The sequence below is a fragment of the Fragaria vesca genome, linkage group LG6, assembly GCF_000184155.1.
Source record: "Fragaria vesca subsp. vesca linkage group LG6, FraVesHawaii_1.0, whole genome shotgun sequence".
Classification (NCBI taxonomy): Eukaryota; Viridiplantae; Streptophyta; class Magnoliopsida; order Rosales; family Rosaceae; genus Fragaria; species Fragaria vesca.
In genome coordinates, this window is record NC_020496.1 from 16710831 (window position 1) to 16734741 (window position 23911).

At 38.8% G+C, this 23911-nt stretch overlaps 4 protein-coding genes across 4 annotated transcripts; 3 read left to right on the forward strand and 1 right to left on the reverse strand.

The window, feature by feature from the left end:
• Positions 1–366: 366 nt before the first annotated feature.
• Positions 367–5876, forward strand: LOC101311405 (pentatricopeptide repeat-containing protein At1g80880, mitochondrial-like). The gene is made up of 5 exons (XM_004305430.1): positions 367–953; positions 1378–2726; positions 3632–3812; positions 4029–4178; positions 5635–5876. The coding sequence occupies exons 1-2, from the start codon at positions 367–369 to the stop codon at positions 2399–2401; spliced, it is 1611 nt and encodes a 536-aa protein (XP_004305478.1). The 3' UTR covers positions 2402–2726; positions 3632–3812; positions 4029–4178; positions 5635–5876.
• LOC101311697 (probable LRR receptor-like serine/threonine-protein kinase At4g36180-like) lies at positions 5047–10493 on the forward strand. The gene is made up of 4 exons (XM_004305431.1): positions 5047–5221; positions 5635–5947; positions 7545–9747; positions 9794–10493. The coding sequence occupies exons 1-4, from the start codon at positions 5047–5049 to the stop codon at positions 10370–10372; spliced, it is 3270 nt and encodes a 1089-aa protein (XP_004305479.1). The 3' UTR covers positions 10373–10493.
• A 2384-nt stretch (positions 10494–12877) lies between these two features.
• On the forward strand, positions 12878–13669 carry LOC101311989 (putative wall-associated receptor kinase-like 16-like). The gene has a single exon (XM_004305432.1). The coding sequence runs from the start codon at positions 12878–12880 to the stop codon at positions 13667–13669; it is 792 nt and encodes a 263-aa protein (XP_004305480.1).
• Positions 13670–19425: 5756 nt separating this feature from the next.
• On the reverse strand, positions 19426–21849 carry LOC101299881 (putative receptor-like protein kinase At1g80870-like). The gene has a single exon (XM_004303188.1). The coding sequence runs from the start codon at positions 21811–21813 to the stop codon at positions 19657–19659; it is 2157 nt and encodes a 718-aa protein (XP_004303236.1). The 5' UTR covers positions 21814–21849; the 3' UTR covers positions 19426–19656.
• Positions 21850–23911: the final 2062 nt, after the last annotated feature.

Sequence of the window (23911 nt, forward strand, 5' to 3'; positions counted from 1 at the left end):
TCAAACAAGTGCAACTATGCAAGACATTTGAACATTAACTATTAGTTTTGATTCCATTACTTTTATACATGTTTTTAGGGAGACTAACTTTGTAGTCGATGTCATAGCTAATCTTGGCCATTCTTGTAATTCGCCTCTATATAGGAATGATAAGGTTCCTCATGAGATTTCAAGAGTATTATTATTTGACATTGTAAACGTTAGTTGCTCTAGAGGTTTTTTTAATGTAATTTATTTATTTTTATTTTTAAAAAAACATCCATTTTCTTTTTTTTTTTTATTATATTTTTTTTGAAAAAAAGAAAAGAAATAAATTGGTGAGGTTTTAAGTGGCTTCTTGGACAGAAAGGTGCAAGTGATGGGCTGATGGCACTTCCCTCCATAGCAAGAAGTCTCCGAATCAAACATCCCCTTTACATATCACTCTCCCTACTCCACCACCAACCCATCTCCACCTCTCCCTCTTCTTCACATTCTCTCCACCACCATCTCTCTCACCCAACACCTCTCATCCCATCCCAAACTCCTCGCCATTTCTCAACTCTCCGACCCTTCTCCGGCCAAGTCCTCAACCACCCATTGGGCTTCAATGCCCAGCGCTTCAACCCAGACAACACCCACAACCTGGGTCTCACCCATTTTCTTGAATTGCTCACAACTAGTGCTGGTTTGGCCTCTGAGGCCGAGGCCATGGCTTTTCTCGACGAGTCTGGCGTCGAGGCAAAGCGAGATACGGTTCTTTTGGCGATTTGGGAGCTGAGGGGAGATTGGAAGCTGGCGTTTTTGGGGTTCAAATGGGGTGAGAAAAGGGGGTGTTGCGATGAAGAGGCGTGTAGTTTGATGGTTTGGGTTTTGGGGAGTCACAGAAAGTTTAGTACTGCTTGGTGTTTGATACGAGACTTAAATCAGGCTCTGATGGATACACGACGTGCTATGCTTATTATGATCGATAGGTAAAGCTTTTGCAAACTTTGGCATTTTCATTTCTACATTATGTTGAATTGATATGTTCATGGGACAAGGCTTAGTTAAGGCTACATCATTTTCTGTTTACAAGTAGAAATATTTATATGATGTTAAATATGCAGCTTCATACTCTTGAGAGCTTGAAATATGATATCCTACTCAGCCTGAAGAACTATTTAAAAGATTGCTTCTTGGTGCTTACGATATAATATATGTGCATATCATCATGTATCCATGTTTCCTGGGTGTATATAGTTTAGGACATATAATGTTCTTATCGGTCCTGGTTTGCTGTTTCTTGGAATACTTGGTTTTTAGGTTTTATTATCGCTGACTTTGTGTGTGTCAAAACTCATATGAGTTTCAGAAGTTGAAGTCAAAGAATATGATTCCCTTTTTGGTGTTAATCAGATATGCATCTGCAAATCATCCGAGTAAGGCCATAAAGACATTTCAGATAATGGAGAAGTTCAGGTTGAGCCCTGATCAAGAAGCATTCCACATTCTCTTGAATGCACTATGTAAGAATGGAAACATGGAGGAAGCTGAAGAATTCATGCTTGTAAGTAAAAAGTTCTTCCCACTGGAGGTCGAGGGCTTTAACATTGTTCTTGATGGGTGGTGTAACATATCTGTTGATGTATATCAAGCCAAGAGAGTTTGGAGAGAAATGTCAAAATACTGTATTACACCCGATGCGACTTCTTATACACACATGATATCCTGCTACTCAAAGGTTGGGATCCTTTTCGACTCGCTTAGACTATATGATGGAATGAAGAAAAGGGATTGGGTTCCTGGTCTCAAGGTTTACAATTCCTTAATTTATGTACTAACCCGTGAGAATTGCTATAAAGAAGCTCTCAAAGTACTGGACAAAGTGAAAGAAATGGGTTTGCAGCCCGATGCTACCACATATAACTCAATGATAGGTCCTTTATGTGAATCAAAGAAGCTAGAGGAGGCACGACAGATGCTTAGTACTATGATAAATGATAATCTCAGCCCAACTGTAGAGACTTACCATGCATTTCTCCAGAGTGCAGATTCAACGGAAACTCTTGAAGTTCTTGATCGAATGAAGAAAGCTAATTTAGGTCCTAATGGCAATACATTTCTTATTATTCTTGAAAAGTTCTTCATATTAGAACAACCTCAGAAAGCATTGGAGATTTGGAATGAAATGAAGAACCATGGAATAGTGCCTGAATCCACACACTACACAGCTATGGTAAAGGGGCTGGCAACTTGTGGGTTGTTCACGAAGGCCAAGGAACTTTTGGCTGAGATGATGTCAAATGGATTTTCAGAAGATCTGAAGCTTAAGAAGCTCTTGAAGAAGCCAATTAGAGGTAGTGTTAAAGGAAAACGGAGAGTTAGACAACTCAATCAAGCAAAAAGGATTAATCTCAAACAAGACAGGGTTGTGAGATAGAAATGTCCAAGTCAGTCAAGAAAGAAGAAGACATCAAGTGAATAGTCTTATCTTAAATTTTGACTGCATATGCAAAAGCTGCAAAAGATTATCTCTTGCAGCTTTTCTTGGGAAGACATGGATTATATTTGTCCAAGATTTCATTGCCCTAAAAACTTTACAGCTGATGCCATCTGAGTTTCATGGCAGCTGATTGAAACCAAAGTGGTTTGGCTTTTTAAGAAAAGGAACTCGACCTCTTGAACAATGTAAAACACTACTGAGGAGCATTTGATTAATTGTTCTGGTAGTTGCAGACCCAATGTGTTTCTCTATGTTCCTGCAGGTACGTACAATAAAAATCCCAGTGTTTCATATTGCACTTCTGAAGATGCATCCTTTCCCAATTGATCCACTGATTTGATTTGCAGTTTGTGTTTGTTTACATGACTTGGATGTATATATTCCTCTTTTTTTGTTGATCTTTCTTTGCTCATACTAAGGGATACTTATTTTTAAATTTTGTGTGTGTTTGTGTTCCCCGTCACACGCCCCCCCCCCCCCCCCCCGGCCCCTCCTTCCTACAGCCTATAAAATTTCATGTCATGAAAAATTAGTTTGATGTTCAAATTGTTCAACTGGACTTGTAGACGAGGTCACATTGAAGATAGACTAAACCTAGTGTAGTGTGAGATAAGTGTTTAATAGTTGGAACAAACCTTAAGGTAGAACCTATCATTTGGAGCTTCGCAATTTCTTGGTCTTTTAATAGGTTAAGAGAAGAATGAAGAACCTATCATTTGGAGCTTCACAATTTCTTGATCTTTTTAATAGGTTTAAGATAAGGTAGAACCTATCATTTGCATATTAACTCATCATTAGAAATGAATTGTTGATGTAATATTATCCCTAATATTATTTAAGTTCCATCCACTTTGCAATATTTGAACTAGCAGTGTAAAAACTTGATGGTGGTACTTAATCATTTTGCTAAGCTAGTGGAGAAGTTCTTACAGGCCAATGCTTTATCCCACTAGTCGCTGACTGGATCACAGATTCATGTTTTGATATGTTGGAGCATAGGATCATGACTACATGTATCTGTGATTGGAACTTTGTAAACAGTTTTCATACCATTTTTTCTCCAATCTAGAGTATATGGTATGACACTCTAGATTGGAGACTCTAGTCTGAGATCTTACTTGTTAGTACCTATTCCTAACCAAGCATTTTGTTTTTGCTTTATTTCAGGTATCAAGTTATGAGGTGATTCAAAGTCATGAAAGATGGAAAATTGGAAGGAGTATTTACTAGGCAACTGTTGCCACCCTACAGAATGGAGATTCTTAAGCGCACCATGACCACCAGGCTAATAGGCAGTTAAGCTTCCTGAAGTCAGGTTGATTCACAGATGGGGAAACCTGATAGACTTGTAAGTTAGTCCTCTAACATGACTCTAACTTGATGTTTCAACCAGTTGCCCTCATTAGAAATTCCTGGGTTGAAGGCAAAACAAGCTTTGAATGTGTGTGCCTTCTTTGCTACTTGTGCAGAATGAGTATCCTTGGCTCGATAATGGTTACTCTAATTATAATCAATTTTCTTGTTGTGGTCATTGTTAACTATGATCAATCTGGCATGGAAAAAGGAAACAGAAAGCAGAAAAAGGACTGAAATCTGAAAAAGATAAGGGCGTTGGAGGCTTTGGAGCCTCTCGGACCAATCCCACATGCTGCTGAAGGAGAAGGTCGGACCAACCATGGGCATGCATTGAGCCAATCATTTGCCATGAGTGATGGTTTGCTTCTCTGTCCTCAATAAATTTATACTATTTGGTGTCTTCATGCCCTATTTGCTTACTGGATTCCTATCTAACCACCGACATCAGAACCAAACAACCAAAATAATTCAGACCCTAAAAGATAAAAGAAATCCAAAGTATTGTAAAAAAATTGATGGATTTCATGATCTTTATAACACGATATCTGATCATATGCCATTTCAATATAGTTTAGTGTCAAGCTGTACATAGTTTGACAGCCTAAATTGCCTAATAAGGCATCATATCTATTTCTCCTCATTCCCTCTTATCTATTTCTCCAATATCTTACGATTTCATGAGTCATCGCTGCTATCTCTCTGTAACTGCTGCGAGTCAAGTTGCCTCGACGCAAGGGGATGCCAAGACTGAAGAAACATGTCTGCGTATGTTAGCCTGTGGTAATCAAAATGGTGGGAATTTAGAAAAAATGCCAACAAAATAATTACAATTGTCCAACGGATAGTCACCCAGTAACCCCTTGCATTTTTTACATAATTTACCATCAGTTCGGAAGCACCACTTGAAGACTTAGAAGAGAAAACTGAAACTGCCACTAGGGGCAGTCCTCGTTGAAATTCAAATAAGTTTCCCAATTAGGCAAGAGAGCGCTTAATATATTAAGCGCCCAATTGACACTTTAATTCAAAATCTAAGAAACCACTGAGCAGTGGACCACTCGGAAGGGCCTCTCTCTATCCTATATTATTGTTGTGGTTCCCCACTACCCAGAACCCTCCCCTTCTCTTTTGAACTGCCTCCAGCGAATACCCAGCTCTTCCTTCTTCCTTCTACTAAACCCAGAACAGAGGAACCAACCATTCAAGTGTTTTAAAGTCAAGTATCAATGTCCAACAACTCAACCCACCTCCTTCTCCTTCTCCTTTTCGTCTCCGGCGTCGCCCTCATCGCTCCGATAATCGCAACCGACCACATTGTGGGTGCTAACCGTGGATGGAACCCAGGGATCAACTACACCCTCTGGGCCAACAACCACACTTTCTATGTTGGGGACTATATCTGTAAGCTGCACAACCCTCTTTCTATGTTTCTATTCCCAGTTAGGACTTTTGTCTTTCCTTAACCCACTTTGGTTTTCACTTTTTGGGTTGTTTGTTTATGTTCCTTATTAAAGTTAGAATCTTCAAATCTTCAAACTCAAAATTTAGGTATACTGTATCATGCTGTATAGAAATTAAAATAAAGACTTTGATGGTTAAAATGAACACTTAGAATATTTGTGCAGAATCGGTTTTAGGACGTGTAATTTTTGTTGTTCTGTAGCTATTTTTGGTAGGTCATGCTTCATCATTCTAGTTGTTTGAATATTTGACGTCTCATTGCATTTTTGAAAGCGAATAGCAGTCTGCGATCTGTTTTAGCATTTTGAATACTACCATTTTCGTAGATTGAACTAATTGTTTGTTTAATGCAGCATTTAGGTATCAGAAGAACCAGTACAATGTGTTTATGGTCAACAAAACCGGGTATGACAACTGCACCCTGGATAGTGCAGTAGGGAACTGGACCAGTGGCAAGGACTTCATACTCTTCAATGATTCCGGGAGATACTACTTCATTTGCGGTAACGGTCAGTGCTTCAATGGGATGAAAGTCTCTGTGCTCGTCCATCCTCTGCCCACGCCAACAGCTTCTCCATCTGCTACGAATTCTTCTTCAGACTCGGCTGGCCTGGTGGCTCCACGACTGGGATTTCGTGTTTTGGTGGCATCCTTGGCAGTGATGTGGTTTGGAGGTGCGTGGGTCTAGTTCTTGTGGTGCGGTTTGTACGGGATGTTGAAGCTGTTAACTCAGGGAAGTGTACAATTTATTCTTTCGTCTTTTGTTCTTAGTGTTAAGGTTTTCTTTGCTTTTGGTGTATGTTCTTTGGATATTTATCTTATATGATTTGGTTGAACTCTCCTAGTCTTTTGCTTTCTACTTCAAGTAGTAAAACAAAAGATGAGGAACAGACTATATATAACCATCTATCTCATTGCATTTATTATTACACATTAGGCTTCCTGTTTCACAAATTGGGTAAAAGGAGAAAGGATGCTGCCTCTACTTCCTTATTATAGGAAATGAGACTGCTAGATTCACTTTAGCTACGACTTTAAGCACTTGTTAGATAAAAAGGCTGCTAGAATCAGGTAGGAAATGAGGCCGCTTTCGTTAGAATATCTATATTTGTCTGGCAGTTTAGAGTTGCTTCTTCAAACTTACTGCGGCTTGATTCATTTCCAAGCATGTAGGCTGCTGGTTTGAGTTCGAGGTGTGTGTCTGCTATTGCTCCTCTAATGAGCTGGTAGCCTCCATGCCTTCTGGTTTGCTTTAGTCAAATGTTGATGCCCCTACTCTTTCAACCTAGTCAGCTCTGTGGAATTGGTTCTATAGTTAGGAAGTAAATTAGTTGTATATGAATGCTGCTTTGGCAAAGTAACCCAACCCTGATGGCCGACTGTTTATCAGTTAAGTGAAAAGAAACCTGCTCTAATGTAATTTGCTTTCTTTTGAATCCTTTGCCATAAATGCCCGACCATAAGCTTCTTATGTAGATTTTACTTGATTGGTAAAATGCATTTTTCTGTTGCATGATTTTCACCATCCATTGTACCAAAGTCTTCATAGTCGTCTGTTTCAAAGTTTGAAGGAAACCCGGACCTTTTATGAAGCTCCAGTTCAGTATTTTTTTAGTTTTATTTATTTATTTTGAACTTGTTTGTTAAGAAATTTGCTGTGTTGAATCATTATAATAATCCAGTTCAAATTTTTCATTTATTTTGTTAATCTGTTTCAAAGTTTGAACTTTGAAGGAACCCTAATCAGCTTCAATTTTGTCTCATACATGTCTATCAAGGAAACTTCCCCCACCAATCAATACAAACAAAAGAAATGGCTTTAAAACAGATTTTCAAAGCCGTCTCAGTAAAAAATATAAAAAATAAATAAAAATTCAAAACACCTCATCCACCTTACAAGTCCAAGCTCAGGTTGGCTCAAGTGCTTAGTGCTTAGTGCTTAGCTTATACTTCAATCCGGCTTGACTTTAAGAGCCATATAAGCTTTAACAATTGACAAGATATACCTTTGTCCAAAAAACCAATTTGAAACCTATTGCTGAAGCTATGAGAATGGTATAATATTTCTGCAGTCAACTTCAGATAAACCAAGTGATTCCTCTAGACAGGAAATCCTTTGCTCTCTCCCGAATTCCCATACACATTGCAGACCATCTTCTGATCCGATCATAATCATGTTTTCCACAACCTTAAGGTCTGTCTTGGTTAGATTATTATGCCTGCTCACCAGCTCTGCTCTTTGTGGTCTATGTACTGGGATCAGTCCTAACACTAGGTGTATAGCGAGTGAGAAAACTGCACTTCTTCAGTTCAAGCAGGGACTCCTAGATGAGTCGAATGTTCTTGCCTCTTGGGAAAGCAAGAAAGACTGTTGCGAGTGGAGAGGAATAGCATGCAACAACCAAACAGGTCATGTCATCATGCTCGATCTTTACTATAATTCTTCTGATAGTTACAATGTTGAATCTCCCTTAAGAGGTGTGATTGCTCCTTCACTACTTGGATTGCAACACCTAAGTTACTTGGACCTCAGTAACAATTACTTTGAAGGACTGATTCCCAAGTTTATTGGTTCTTTGAGTCGGTTGAAAGTACTGAAACTTGCAGGTGCTAGTTTCACCGGACCTATTCCTCCCCAACTTGGGAACCTCTCTAACTTGCATACACTTGATCTTGCAAGGAATTTTGTAACTTTTGAAAATCTTGACTGGTTAACTCAAATTTCTTCCTTGAGATACCTAAACATGTCGGGTCTAAACTTTTCTGAGGCTGTAAATTGGCCACAGGCTATAAGCAAGCTGCCATCACTGATAAAACTTCAGTTACCTTCATGTAATCTTCCTAATGTTGATTTGAGATCACTTCCCTTTATTAATTCTTCCACCACTCTTGAAGTCCTTGAACTCTCTGATAATCTTCTCAACTCTTCAATCTTTTACTGGATTGCCAATGTCAGCACCAAGTTTGTCCATATTGGATTGATGGGAGATCAATTACAAGGTCCTATCCCAGATGTTTTTGCAAATATGATTTCTCTAGTATCTCTTGATCTCTCTTATAACCTTCTAGAAGGTGGGATCCCAAAATCTTTTCAAAACATATGCAGCTTAGAGTCATTGAATTTATGGGAAAATAAGTTGTCCGACAGACTTGAAGACTCTGTAGGAAATTTGGCTTGTTCTAAGGGTACCCTCAAGTCATTGTTGTTAAGTGGGAATCCATTTTTTGGGTCCTTTCCTGATGTACTGACAAGATTTGTATCCTTGAGAGAATTATATATTGATGGTACCAATATGAGCGGATCACTCCCTAAAAGTTTCCAGCAACTTTCCCAGCTAGGATCCTTGAGCTTAGTTTTTAACCAGTTGAGTGGTTCATTGCCAGATTTTACTGGTCTTCCATCACTAAGGTTGTTATTTCTTTCCAACAATCAATTCAACGGGTCTATACCTGAGAGTATGGGGCTTCTTTCAAGCCTCGAAGATTTGGCTCTTTCTTGGAATTATTTGACCGGTGCCCTCACTGAAGCTCACTTCAGAAACCTGTCTCGGTTACGGTCTTTGTCTATAGATCACAATTCTTTGTCTTTCAACTTGAGCTTCAGTTGGTTACCACCTTTTCAACTAAAAAGTTTAGATGTGTCTTCTTGCAAGATTGGTCCAGCTTTTCCTAGGTGGATTCAAAAGCAGACAGAACTCACTTCTCTTTATATGTCCAATGCAAGTATTTCAAATTCAGTACCAGATGAGTTTTGGGATCTATCTTCCAGCTTACTTGACTTGAATCTCTCCATGAACCATATCCATGGGAAGTTACCTGATCTATCATCAAAAAATTGCACCTACTTTACATTTGACTTGTCATCTAATCACTTGTTTGGTCCACTCCCCCCGTTCCCTCCAAATGTAGCCATTCTGGTTCTCTCCAAAAACATGTTTTCAGGGCCCTTATCTTCCTTTTGTCCAACAGAAGCTCAGGAGTTATCGAATCTCGACCTTTCTGACAATTTACTATCAGGGGAACTTCCTAGTTGTTGGGTCAAGTATCAGGGATTGCTGTCCTTGAATTTGGGAAACAATAGTTTCTCTGGAAAGATTCCAAGCGCAGTAGGCTACTTAAAGAATCTTGTATTGTTACGCTTACAGGATAACAAGCCTTCAGGAGACATGCCTTCTCTTGAAAACTGCACAGAGCTGAGGGTTGTTGACCTCGGAGCTAATAAATTATCCGGAAGAATACCAGCATGGATAGGCCAAACGCTGACAAAGTTGTTGGTTCTGCGTTTACATTCTAATGAGTTCTATGGAAGCTTACCCTTGAGTCTTTGTGGTCTACCTGTTATTCATGTTCTGGATCTGTCTCAGAATAACATATCTGGAGTATTGCCACATTGTCTCAATAACATAACAGCTTACACTTCTATGTCTTCTCAGTTGGAGGATCTCACTATTCTTGGGTTTGTGCAAGTTGGTCTGGAAAGGAATAAATATTGAATGGGGCGAAAATCTGAAGCACTTGAGAAGCATAGACATTTCGAGTAATTACTTAAGTGGGGATATTCCGGAAACTATGACAAGTATGATGAGGTTGATTTCTCTGAACCTGTCAATAAATAATTTGACCGGAGTGCTTCCCAGTGACTTTGGAAAGCTGAAGAACTTAGAAGCTCTTGATTTGTCACGAAACCAGCTATCTGGTAACATTCCTGCAAGCTTTTCGGGCTTAAACTTTCTTAGTGTCATGGACCTTTCGTACAACAACTTGTCAGGAAGAATTCCACTAGGTACTCAACTTCAGAGTTTTAATGCCTCTTCATATATGGACAATCTTGGACTTTGTGGACCACCGTTAACTCCACGGTGCCCTGGAGATGCAACAAATCAAGATTCTGCAGGCACTAGTGGAGCTGAAGGGGATAAAACAGAAGAAGAGGATGATGGTCTAATAACATTGGGGTTCTATGTTAGCCTTGTGCTTGGATTCATCATAGGATTCTGGGGATTCTGTGGCCCTTTGTTGCTCAAGGTTTCTTGGAGAAATGCCTACTTCCAGGTCTGGAATGATACCAAAATTTGGAACTGCCATGTATGAGGCCACCTTACAGAGAAGATTCATAGATAAATGGTGAGGTATATTATCTTGTATCCTTATTTGTTTGTGTTTTTTTTTTTCATTCTTAGGAAAACGTAATTTATTTGTGTTTTGGATTTGATGTACAATATATTAGAAACTCTTTTATGATGGTCTATGACATTCCAGTGTAGAGTTTCTTTAGTCTTTACTTAAATGATTTGATCCCAGAAGTTTGCTTGCCTCCCTTGTAAAGATGAACTGCAGTGTAGTTACTTCTTATATAATTAGTTTAACAAAAGAATGATATCATGGCTCACATTAATGATCAATTACTGCTTGTTGACACTGGAATTTTATTCGTATATGGAACATTTGGATTTTAAGAACAATGTTTGGCCCTAGTAAGTAGTAATGATTCAATTCAGTTGAGTCAGTTGGCTGCTGTTAGCTCATCTCTTCATTTCAAAAGCATCATTCACTATATTTGTTAACAAAAAACTGTGTGTAAAGCTTCTCTGTCTGCGAAGAGCAAGTCAAAAAATTTAATCTATGCATTATATATGCAGAGAAAGGTAGTGAACAGGATAGTGCGGTTTGGAAAGCGAGGAAAGTTGAGTCCTCGATTTATTAGTCCTTGTGAAATTTTAGAGCCAGTTGGTCCCCAGTGGCTTACCGTCTAGCTTTGCCTTCACAACTAATAAGCAGAAGAGGCCAATGAGCAGGAACCGAAGGAGCAAATGTGAGTATAACATCCACACCTCTCTCTAGGCATGCCCTCAACATGAACAAAAGAACTACAACTCTAATTCTAGCAAAAGAGTCATAAAAACAGTGTACCTATATATGAAAGTGGATTAACCCGCGGTTTGTCCAGTTCTTAGACTAACAGAACTAGATTGTTCTTTTAATACCTTATTAAGTTATTATTCATTCAAGATGAAATACATTCATGTATATACAACTGAGCAACTAATCCCCCACGGAAAACAGTCCATATGCAGTAGTTGGTAGTTATAAACACATGCCTCCTCGCGCCTTATCTCCCAAAGACAAATTCCTGATCTACAGTTCTTCCTGTTCTGTGTAGGTATGCAACAAAACTGCGAACTGGACCGTCCCATTCGACATCGCAATCCATTCTTGTTTCTCCCCTAATAATGCTTGGTGAAAAAACAAATTCAAAGTGGGATCTGTAATCGATCTCCTGACCTCCAAGATCTTTCTTCTGTGTTTTGCAATGGACGCTGAGACTGGTGTTGACTCCACCTTCGGGAGACAAATCATTAGTGATGTGAACATGGACTTGGTGATCAGCAATAGCATCATGGCCATCACATATAGCTAGGAGCATTGCAAGAAGGATTGACATTAATACATTTCTCGTAAACGTACTCATGATGGTTTCATTGGTTTGGACTTTGGAGAGAATAAAAACCTCTATGTTTATATTTTTGTACAATTGCTTATTCCTTTCAGTGTCTCATGTTTTATAGTGCTCATTTAGAGTCACATTTAATACTATTATAGAAAATTAGATCTCCATATTAAACAAGATCTAGCAACTCAGATTACACTTTTCATACAAAAAAAAAAAAAAACTCAGATTACACTTTAAAAAAGCTGCACTTTATTTGATTGAGGAAATGAGTGTTAGGAAGGAATAAAATGAGTGTGTCGATCGAATCGAATGCATCATTTCATACGTTCCAGTTTATCTCTTGTCTGTACCATGCCCACCATATGTTTGATAAAAGTTGCGACACAAGTTTGGTTTCTCGGATTTTACTGCAGCACTCCAGGGCAAGTAATCGTTCGTTCTTCTTTGCTTTGTTTGTGTCTCACGTCAAATCCCATTCTATTTTTCAAGTTTGAAATTCTAGTTACACATTATTTAATTAATGGAGAGAGTGACAGTCGGTGGTAGCACAATTCTAGTTACTACCATAGACGAGACGAAGCATTAGAGAGTAGAGACTAGCGACTAATGCTTTGTCTATGGTAAGACAGATGCAAATTCACTTGTGCGCATATGTGAAAGCATTAAGATGCGTTCCAAGAACTCATCCTAGCTACATGTATAACTTACAATACATGTAAAACATGTAGAAGTTGTAGGGAGCAGCCAACATTGACCACTGCTTTCCTTTACTTCCAAACCACCAGTTGTTCATTTCAAAATCTTCATGAGCCTATTCTAAATGAGTAAATGTTGAAGAAAATGTTTGAACCCCATGCAGGTAGGCTGCAAGTTGACTTTCTGCCGTGTGAGACTAAAAGAGAAGCCTGTAATCTCTTATTAGATCATACCTAGAGCTGTATTGGCAGCAAATGAAACCCAATCTTCCAATATGCTACCACTCTTCAGAAACCAAAAATCAAAAGCAAAAGAGGGCTTCTTCCAGAAGAATGGAGCTACCATATTGGAACAGCTCATTCATGATTTCAATGGTAACTGTAATCCGATTCGACTGTACTCCGCAGAAGAGCTTATGAAGGCAACAAAGGATTACCACCCGTGACGGGATGATATATGATGGTTGGAACTTCCGAGTGTACAAAGGAGTTTATGGAGGTCGTGAAATTTTGGTGAAAATATTCGGAGAAAGATCAAACTACAGGAGTGGTGAACTTCTAACTGCTACTGAACTTGCAATTTCTTCAAACATGAGCAACCACAAGAACGTTTTGAAGCTCTTGGGATGTTGTCTTGAGACAGAATTGGCCACTCTAGTTTTTGAATTCCCAGCAAAAGGTAATCTCCCTCATCACATTTATGGTGACAATGCACAATCATTGCCATGGAAGATCAAGTTGAAGATCGCAATTGAAATAGCAGATGCAGTTTCATATCTTCACCACGGCTCTTCCAAGGTGTTTATTCATAGGAACCTAAGAACTGAAAACATCTTCTTGGACCAGGACTGGGTTGCCAAGCTGTCTGATTTCCAAGTGTCACTACCAATTCCTTTGGACGAAGACCATGTAGTTTCGGAATATCTCGGATTCTTAGGGACATTAGCTCCAGAAGTAATGATCTGTAATCATTATACAGAAAAACGTGATGTCTTTAACTTGGGGATGATAATGTGCGAAATGTTGACAGGAAAGAAAATGTATGAGATACAAAGACTCCGGTCTTCTGGGGATTCAAAGGAACTGGAAAGCATTATGGAGAGAAATGTAGTGCATGAGAGCAACATGAAGCAGGTGACAGAATGCAGCAAGCTCGCAGTAAGGTGTCTCGACTCAGATCCTGATGCAAGACCAACGACGCAAGAAGTCTCACAGACACTCAGATCGATCAGAACGTTTTAGACTTTTAGCTGTAAATATTTCTCTGTCCCTTGTGTTATTTTTTTGTTGATTTGTTCAGCTCCCAAGACAACTAAGACATGCAGATGAGAAACAACTAATTCATGTAATAAGAAATAATGATTGCTATTGCTTTCCCTCCAATAATACTGAACTGTCAACATGCAAGTTTGGTCAATCTCTTATTAGTTCAGAGCTGGCACAAAGCATCCACCCATGTTCAGGGCCGGCCCTGTGTGCTTGGAGGCTATAGACGAATTTTTTTTCAAGACCCAATATTAAATGTTTGGCAAAAAATCAATATATATACTATATAAAGGTCATTTTTAATCATTCATTATATATATATATTAAATAATTAAGAAAATAGTTATAACTTTGTTCTGAATGAGAAAAAAATTGACAAACTACGTTACAATAAAGGATAAAAAATTATAAAATAAATCTTATTATATTAAGGTAATAGAAAAGAATTGTATCAAATAAAATTTAAAATGAAACAGGATGTTAAATACCCAAGAATTAAGGTGTAAAAGATATGAATTTAATACAAACTCAAAGAAATAGTAAAATAAAATTTATAAAATGAAAATTGTAAAAATATATGAATGACCAAATAAATGAGAGACAAAAAAAAAAAAGCTAAATAAAAAAGGATGAGACCTATAGGACTCGATCTCGATCAGAACCCATTAGAAGTTAAATGTATTACGTACTTACCACCACAACTAACTCATCTTTACAAAACATGCCTACACCAGATATTAGATATAGAGGCCCCTTGGAATTGGAGGCCCTAGACCTGGGCCTTGCCCCAAGGCCGGCCATGCCCATGTTGAGCACACATATATCCTGAAGCTGACTAGTGTTGTACTCGATCGAACAGGCGAAGACCCAGGGTTTGGACAGAGAATGATCCACAAATTGATTCACAAGTTAAAATCTCTGAATCACTACTAGGAAGAGGAGGACTAGCTGCAGATTTTGAATAGAAATAATTGAAAGTGAGCACATGAAGAGTTTTCATCCAGAAGAATGCAAAGCATACTCGTTGACCTCCAAGATGGACACAACTGTATGCGGTTCCTTCAACTCTTTTAAGGGCACCAGACAGACTTATCTTAGCAACTCGTTCAATACAATCAGTTTCACCTTAAGGGGACAACACCATGCGGTAGACTATTATCTGTTCATCATCAAAGGTAAAAATTAGCTTCTCATCCTCCTCTTCCGAGTCCACCACTAAAACCTTGTTGTACATTGTATGGAAAACACCCATATCGTCCCGAATACGGGGTTAACGATCAGACCATGTTGCCTTGGGGTCAGCCACGTCAAAGAAGAGTAGACGGCCTTCTGTTTCATAGCTTGTGCGAAGTGTGACAAAGATCTTGGTGCCCACAACTGCAACATTGGATGGACGAATCGCATCCCAGGGAAGGTCTCCAACCGGAAGACTTGGGAGAGAAACCCATGCTTTGGTTTCAGGGTCAAATACATTGAAGCCGGACAATCCTAGAAGCGTTTAGGAGTAAAGAGAGCATATAGCTTACCATCGATCTCCCGAAGCCAGGGATGAAATTTCTGTCCTCCTGGCAATCCTGGAATCACATAATAGGAGGGTTTATTGCCTTTGCTGCGGATGAACCTGGGGTTGGGTTCCACACTTGGATCAGTCTCCAAAACATAGGTTCTTGTAGGGAGCACTTCCATGCCGCCGGTGAGAACAATTCGAGAGCTGAAGACACCAACACCCATAGTGATGGGAACATCATCTCCCTCTAGAACAGCAACTTGTTGTACGACAGAATCGGATTGAGAAGAAATCATGGGAAGGTCATCTCCCTGATGAAGAACAGTACCTTGTTCTAGGCCGGAATCAGATTGAGAAGAAAACATGGGAATCGGGGTAAGGTCATTACTGAACAATTCCCTCAATTTGATGGCGTGGACACAATATCGATTGAAAGAATCACCAAAATGAAACTCGCTCGAAAGTGCAAACGTACAGTTTAGCTTCAACCTCATCCAATTTCTTCTGATCCCGGGGGGCCAAGTAGGCAATTTTACCTTCCTCAACCCTCATCATCGCCCTCCTCCGATTCGTTGCTCCTCCTCTACTTATCCTTGGAAACCCTAACCCTAGGCTCTTACTAGTTTGCCCAACCGTAACCCTAGCTCCGACTTTGTGGTACGATGAACATATATAGATACTTCTTTGAAAATAGCAGAAATCCTAACAAAATTAAACATTAGATATAGTATTGTCCTCGCCTATATTACTTTGTTGTTGTAGGAGAAACACTAAAGAGAGGAAGACATCAAATAGATCGGACTCGGAGAACTGTGTATCTTATTCATTCATAAGAGCTTATAGGCACATTTTAGGTGTGTAGAAAGAAACATATTTTTGCAGTAACTTGGTAATCTATCACTATATGGAAACAATATTCTTAATCATGTTAGCATTAGACCAAAGCACACACATATTAAGTGAACATTCTAAAACACTTCTCTTTGTGCCACGTGTGTACATACCGAATGGTGCATATGGTGTGCATATGGTGATTGAGATCTTATTATTTAATTGTCATCAAGACAAAGAACCTGTGTACGTGGATGACCTATATATATGATGTAGTTGCAGTCGATGAGTTACTCTTATTTTTTTTTTTTGAAAGTAATGATTTCATTTAAACAGCTAGTGACTACAATCACTTAAGATGACATCCCTTACAAATTCGGGAGCAACAACAAACCAGCTATGGCTTTCACTATAGTTCAAAGCATGATTTGCGAGGATATGGGCTACTCTATTAGCCTCACGAGGTACATCTATTAGCCTCACGAGGTACATGGAGAACTCTAAAATCTGCATACCGGTGAAGAAACTCTTTCACCTCTGCTACGATGGTACCCTATGATCATACTATCTTTGATCCCGAACCCCAATGGAAAAGTTTCAACTTTTACAATCCGATAGCCAGTAGGATCATACTCTAGATTTGCTTCAGTGATTTTTATTTCTTAGCTTATTGCAGAATACTTATAATGTCCTTTATATATATCTTTAAAAAATAAAGAAATTTTAATTTTTTACTTCTTTTGTTAAAACTCCTAATAAAATGCCATATTTTTTGGGGGTTAAATAATAAATGTGATATATGAGTGTTCAAACAATTGATTGTCTCATCGTTTTCTTTATTGCTATAACTTTTTCATATTTATATTTTCTTTAGTTTTTGTATAATGTAGCATATTCATTTCTTTTTTAAATAAATCCTACAACTATATGCAGTTCAATGGAAGATTCACTACTTTCCAGTGACGAATCTAGGATTCAAAGTTAGTCTAAGACTCTAGGCTAATTTATTTCCTTATACAGTACATGCGATCTTTTTTCTTGTATATGTGTGAATTTTTTTGTCAAAATGATATTTCAAACAAACAAAAAACAAAGAAAAAAATGTAAAAAGAAGAGAAAGGGAGAGCAGGAATCGAACCCTGGTCATGGGTTTTGGAGTCCAAAGTTTTAAAATTCAGTAAGCCAACTGAGCTGACAAGAGTATCCAATTAGAGCTAACATGTACAAGTATATATAATTTTGTCTGCGCTGCAGCCCATGCAGCCTTTCAAGTATATCCGTTTATTTGCAACTAAAGATTTGAGCTATAGAACTCAGACAGTTGACATGGCTACTCTTCTATTTGAGCTTTAGGACCTCTAAAATGAGGACTAGTTGAGGACTTTCTAGTTAATTAGTGGTTTTTATGAAATTTACGTAACTTCACGGTTCAAGCTATGTAATGAATTACAGAGCTGGATCGATTTGTATAGCTTTGGAATTCTACTCCTTGAGCTTTTTGCAGGGAAGATATTTAGTAGTAATTTGGGAGTTCATTGAGATTTTAGCAGATTTCTAACACAGGCACATTAGCAAGAACCGACTTGGAGGTAAACAACTTGGAAGATGAAAGCAAGAAAGAAGTAGTTGAATGCGCCAAACAGGTAGAGCTGGAGGTGTCTCAAAAGAAAATCGGGACGAGAGGCCCATCATATGAAAGAGGTAGCACAACTACTCATATGATCACAAGCTTATGCTATATACTTGGCCACTGGTGTACGTATTGTTGTTGTTGTTTTCTCTACTGTCATATATAGCTTATGATATTTCTGAAAATTATTCTATAATACTATGGTTCTGGCAAAGAGATATGATTTCTTTTTTCCTGATATTTCCCATCATGAGCGGCCAACAGCATGTTTTCTTGAAAGCACTAACAAATTGACATACTAAGATTTGAAATCAAAACGCTGAGCATGAGAGATATATGTAGAAAAGTAGGATTCTCCTAATGTGCTGAATATTCAAAAGTCCAATTATGATCGAGTTGAATACTGTGTAATTATGTAATTACTAGTTTACTACCAGGATGCTTTTCTGTCAAGAACAAAACAAAGCAACTCAATGAATTGGACAAGCCTCCATAGTTCGCAGTCGTCAATCTCTCAAAAATAGACATTACAACTAGAGAGTCCCTTCCCACAAAACCTAACGATCATCGATCTCTTGTCTTAAAAGTGAATCACTGTTTGAAGATTTGCAAATTAGTTAAGAACCTTTTTTTTGGTACAAATTAGTTAAGAACCTTTAATGAGAGGTAACCACTAGCATAAGTCAGTTTTTGGGTACCTCAGACTAGTTTGGTTTCCTAATAGCAGCTGTTGAAGACAAGAGGTAGTGTGCATGTCCTGGATTATTACGACGAAAATGGGAGTCTTAAACAGTGTTTACAACATGGAAATAGATTTTTTTTTAACATGTAAGAAACCTTGTAGACTCGGTCTTAACTTTTGTATGGTTGCACATCTATTCAAATTCTTCTTCTATGTCTTTTTACGGTTGTCCTTTGGCCATCTAAAGGGATGCTTAACGATTTAGGTTAGGTACAAGTAACTTACAAAGTAAATCCTAAAGATGAAAAAAGAATAGTACCATAAACAAATGATGTTTTTCCTAGTGTTGGCAGAAGGGAAAAGTTTTCATAGTGCTGTCTGCAATTCTGAGATTAATAGATAAAGAGCAGAGGCCATGATGCTTGTTCTCTAAGCAACAGCACTATACAACCTCTTCAATGACTCAAATGGCACAAAAGTCCTTTGCTGTTGTCTTTTTTGTGGTCCATTTAGAAAAGAGGAGCACCAATATCACACTTCCAATTCTTCCTTGCCCAGATAGCTAGTGACTTTTCCTTTCTTTCTCTTCTTTCTAGAAAAGGAAAAAAGGATAGTGATAATTCAGCAGGGAAACACATATGATGAAAATATATGCATCCTGGACTTTGTGATTTATACTTTTTGGTGATTAGTCTTAACCTCTCGTGGCCTAATAGTTCATACTTTAGTAGTGATTATCTTCGGCCCGTGATTAAGACTTCAGTGGTTCATGACTAGTCAGAAGAAACAAAAACTCCCACCAGAATTAAGGGGTCAATCATTTTCTGGTGAACTAAAACTACCTGGCTTTAATGGTGGAGCAATTCTTGTTTAATCACTCTACTCCTGAAAAATCACCTTTATGGAATAAAGAAATCACAGTAATCACATCAAGTAAAAGCATGTAACCTCAACTCTCAAGCTTCAATTATAATGATCTTTTTCAAACTTGATAGGATTGCTTTGTAGTTTTTGTCAATGTTTGGAAGGCTATTTGCACATCTTTGGTGATTAACTGGTTATTCCAATGCACAAATTTACGGAAACTTTGATCTGATTATGATTGAGAAATCCTGGTTACATGGATGAAACAACAAAGGGACTTCTTCGAGTGAACCTCAACACGAACCCAGTAATGGCAAAGAAAGCAGAATCATCTATCTACTATACACAGAACAAGAAAATCCCCATGATACACAACTTTCAGGCCTCAACTTTCCAAATGAAATCTTCTAAGATATAAGAAAACTGAAATGAAGCATATGGCACGGTGCCTACTCTGCAGTTGTCGTCTGTTTTCTCCTTGACCTGCTCCTGCTGTATAACCTAGAAGGAGGGGAAGGAGAGAACTCAAAAGGGAGTGGTGGGAGATCCATCTCCCCTTTCAAGATCTTAACAATCTCCCCAATGTCTGGCCGCAACTCTGGCATCTTTTGTAAGCAAGAAAGAGCCAAATTTATACACAAACTTGCCTGGTCTTTATTGTACTCATCCTTCAGTCTCTCATCTACAAGTTCTAGTATATTTCCGGCTTGAGCTAACTGTCGACACCAGCTTATTAGATTTGCCTTTTCTAGCTTCATCGGTGATGCAAGAACATGTAGTGGTCTTCTACCGGACACAACCACAAGGATTAGCACACCTAGACTGTAAATATCTGCCTTCTCCATCAAGTACCCACATCCACCATATTCTGGAGCAACATAACACAAAGTCCCTCTCATGCTTGTTGTGCTGCTTAGCTCACGGCTAAATAGATCACCACTCCACATGTCACTGCCAACGGAATGTGCATTCTTTTTCTTCCATCCCCTTCTGAAACTGAACTCACCAATGTGATCACTCTTTTCTTGACTTTGTTCCCTAAAATTCTTTCTCCTGCGAAAGTGATACCATCTGCCAAGATCAAAACGCTGCATTTTTAAGCCTTTCTTCCACTTTGTTTCAAGATTTTTGAGATTGCTGCCCTTCTTGCTAATCTCTGCAAGGTGCTCCTCCTTCCACCATTCTTGCATCTTCTTCGGTTTCCTTTTCCGGTTCTTCCTGCCCTTTGATTCATTCTTCTCAAACTCCTTGCTGAGATTTCCAAACCCAAATTGTTGTACTTGAGGTCCATTTCCATTTTCAAGTTTATCAACTGGAGATGCAATATCTAAGTCGGTCTTCTGATCAGGGATGCTCTTCTTGTCATCATCCCAATCAGGATTCGAAGACGGGCAAATCTGACTCCCAATCCACTCTGTAACATAATCTTTACTACACAATTCACCACTCCCATCTTGCTTCCACCACCAATCCTTCCCCCATTGCTTTGCATCCTCTGCTTCATCAACAGCAGAACCGGCAGTAAAACCCAAATCCTTACTATGATCAATACTATCAAGTTCATCTTCATAAGGTACAAACCTGTTATTCCAATCATCCCCACCAAAATCTACACTTGAAACCTCTTTGCCCTTTGCATCACTACTCTTAACCTCACTCTCACAGGCAATGTTAGCATTATAATTTACGGAATTCAAGTTCAAAGCTTTAACATTACAGCACTTCCTACTATTTTTCGATGATGAAGATGCTTGCAAAGCAAGAGCAAAATCTACCTCATTAGAACTCTCCACGGGTGTACCAATGGCCGGAGAAGTATCCACAGCAAAGTTTCCAGACAGCTCCTGACTCTTCCCCAAGTCCTGGCTAAACATGTCAACCCCAAACTCACCATCCACCTTAATCCTTGACAACCCAAAGTCCGAAATCTTCGCCCTGTTGTCGAAATCAAGCAAAATGTTGCTTGGCTTAATATCACCATGGATAACAGGAGGATCACATCCCAAATGCAAGAACTCAAGTGCTCTAGCCACATCTGTAATTATCTCAAACCTCCTCTCCCAGCCCAAACTCAAAACACCTTCTCCAAAAAGTGACTCTTGGAGACTCCTATTAGGCATGTACTCATAAACCAGAATCCTAAAATCCTTTTCCACACAATAACCCAAAAGGGTCACCAAAAATGGTGATCTTAACCCCCCAAGAATCTGCAACTCATTCTGAAACTCTCTCTCAGTTTGCAAGTTCAAAGCATCCAACTTTTTAATAGCAATCAACTTGCCACATTTGAGTATACCTCTGAAGACAGTTCCAGAGCCACCCTTGCCTATAACATTGGCTGAATCAAAGTCATTGGAAGCATTCTTAAGCTCCTTGAATGAGAATCTTTCAAGCTTCAAAGGTGCACTGGAATCAAATGGGATTGTCTTAGCTCTGTCCACAAGGGAATGCCAGAGGTGATAGACAAAGTAGACAATGGATGAGATTATTACTAAAGAAGCTGAGATTGTGAGGGCCAAGAACAAGACCCTGGTCTTGGTGAAGAAATTGGGTGGGCTTACAATGGGAAGTTGAGGACTTGAAGGAGGGAATGGTCTTGCAGGCATGGTTTGGTGAGGTGGGTTCAGACTTCAGAGTCTTAGGGTTTCTGGGTTTGTGATAGGCTAAAGGTTGAGGAAGATTGGGGTTTGGGGATGCTCATTTTCTCATTCCTACATTTTTTTTTTTCTTGTTTGTGACTGTCTATCAGTATCCAATGTGGGTTTGCTTTACAGTTGGATAATCTATGCAGAGATTGTTGCTAATCTCTTTGCCTTTTTTTAAGTTTTTGATGATTGGGTTTTGATTCTGGATTGTTTGTTGTTTTTTATATTTGGTTTTGTGATTGGAAAATTAGGATTAGAAAACAGTGGTATGGAAGGGAGGGTCCCAAGGTGGAGGTGCTTTTGACTAAAGAGAAAGCTTTGCCAGACAGTCTTAACATGGCAGATTGCAGAGAAGAAAACAAAATGAAAAACCAATAAAAATAAATTGGAGGGAAAGATGGTATCCAGTAGGATATATAGGAACTTGGCTGAGGTTTACCTCGCAAATGAGAACAGTAAAATTTGGTCTGTACTCTGTACAATCTTTCAGAATCCAAATGATCCATAGTGAAAAAACTAAATAAATAAAAGTACCTTTATAAGGTGGGGTAAGGTCCGTGTAATACAGTAATCAAGTAGTTCACAGAGCCTCACATGCCTAGTCCCTATTCTCTATTTTGTCTATAGAATTATATGATGGAGACTCCTCTTATTTCTGACCTTAAAAAGGATATTCGTCTCTCATCTCTGTACCAAAGAATTTGCCTTCGACTTCTGTTTTTATTTTTTTATTGTTCAAAGATACTTTCATTTACTAACGAAAATTACATAAGATTTGAGATTTAAGACAATCTGACTACTTCAGATTAGATAATCAGATAACTCAGTTCACAAGATTTCACACACGAAATCTGATACTTTAGAAAGAAAATATGCATTATTACATGTTCGAAAAACAAACCAATGAATACGATTGAATAAGTGATTCCAAAAGCAAGAAACCAAATGCGGAGAGAAGGAGAGGACGGTGGGTTTGTGTGTTATCAATGTAGTTTGAGAGAAAACTTCTCGACTTAGTTAATTAGTGGCCGGATTATTTGCATCATTTAGTAACTACTAAAAAGAATATGTTCGACTATGTTTGAGTGTAATTAAATTGTAGTAATTAATTTTAAGATAATTTGTTTTTAACATAATTTTTGTAGTGTTTGTTGATTAGATGAACACGTACATTATCGACTAATATATGACCGTATAAGCTACTAGAAAGCCACAATGCCAAGTGCAACTCTATAAAAGGCTTCAATTAATAGTCTTTAACATCTAAAATTTTATATGTAGAGTTATAAGAGAATGTTTTCACTATAACATTTCCCACGTGAATTGTGCAAATGGTGGTGAGAAGAAAAAGAAAGACCGTGACACTCGCCTTTATTAGCAGCTCATTAGCTGATCGTGTCATCCAAGTAGCATGACGTACCTACTGGGTATTTCTACTCGAGTTTAAGCGTGCATTGTGCGATGAATGTTTGTGATGAAATGCTAAGAGAGGAGAGAGGGAAAATTGGAGTTACGGGGTCTTCTCATACTGCACACAGTTCGCTTATGTATGCAGACCAGTTTGATTAGGAGCAAAAGAACATGGGAGATGTTTGGTGATGAGTGGGACATGTCCACCAGATGGGAGGTCAGATTTCATGGTGACACTTTTGGTTTGGATATTATCCCATCATCTCTTGGCTTGTGTCTTTTGTATGCATTCACATAAATATATACTATATGTATATTGGTATGTATGTATATATATATATAGAAAGGATATGAAGCGGACGTCCGGACTCGGTTTAAAGTGCGGACGTTCGTCTGTTCTCCATCCTCCGGCGCCGGCGACGGTGCGCCTCTACCTCAGAAGACTCCAGCAGCGTCCCCGATCACTTTCCCTCCCCGGCGAGTCCGTTCTTTTTCAGTTTTCCGGTGAGATCACCCAAACTTCAAACAAAGTCAATCTCGCCGAAAAACTGGAAAAAAACGGCCTCGTCGGGGAGGGAAAATGGTCGGAGACGCTGCTGGAGTCTTCTGGGGTAGAGGCGCGCCGTCGCCGGCACCGGAGGATGGAGAA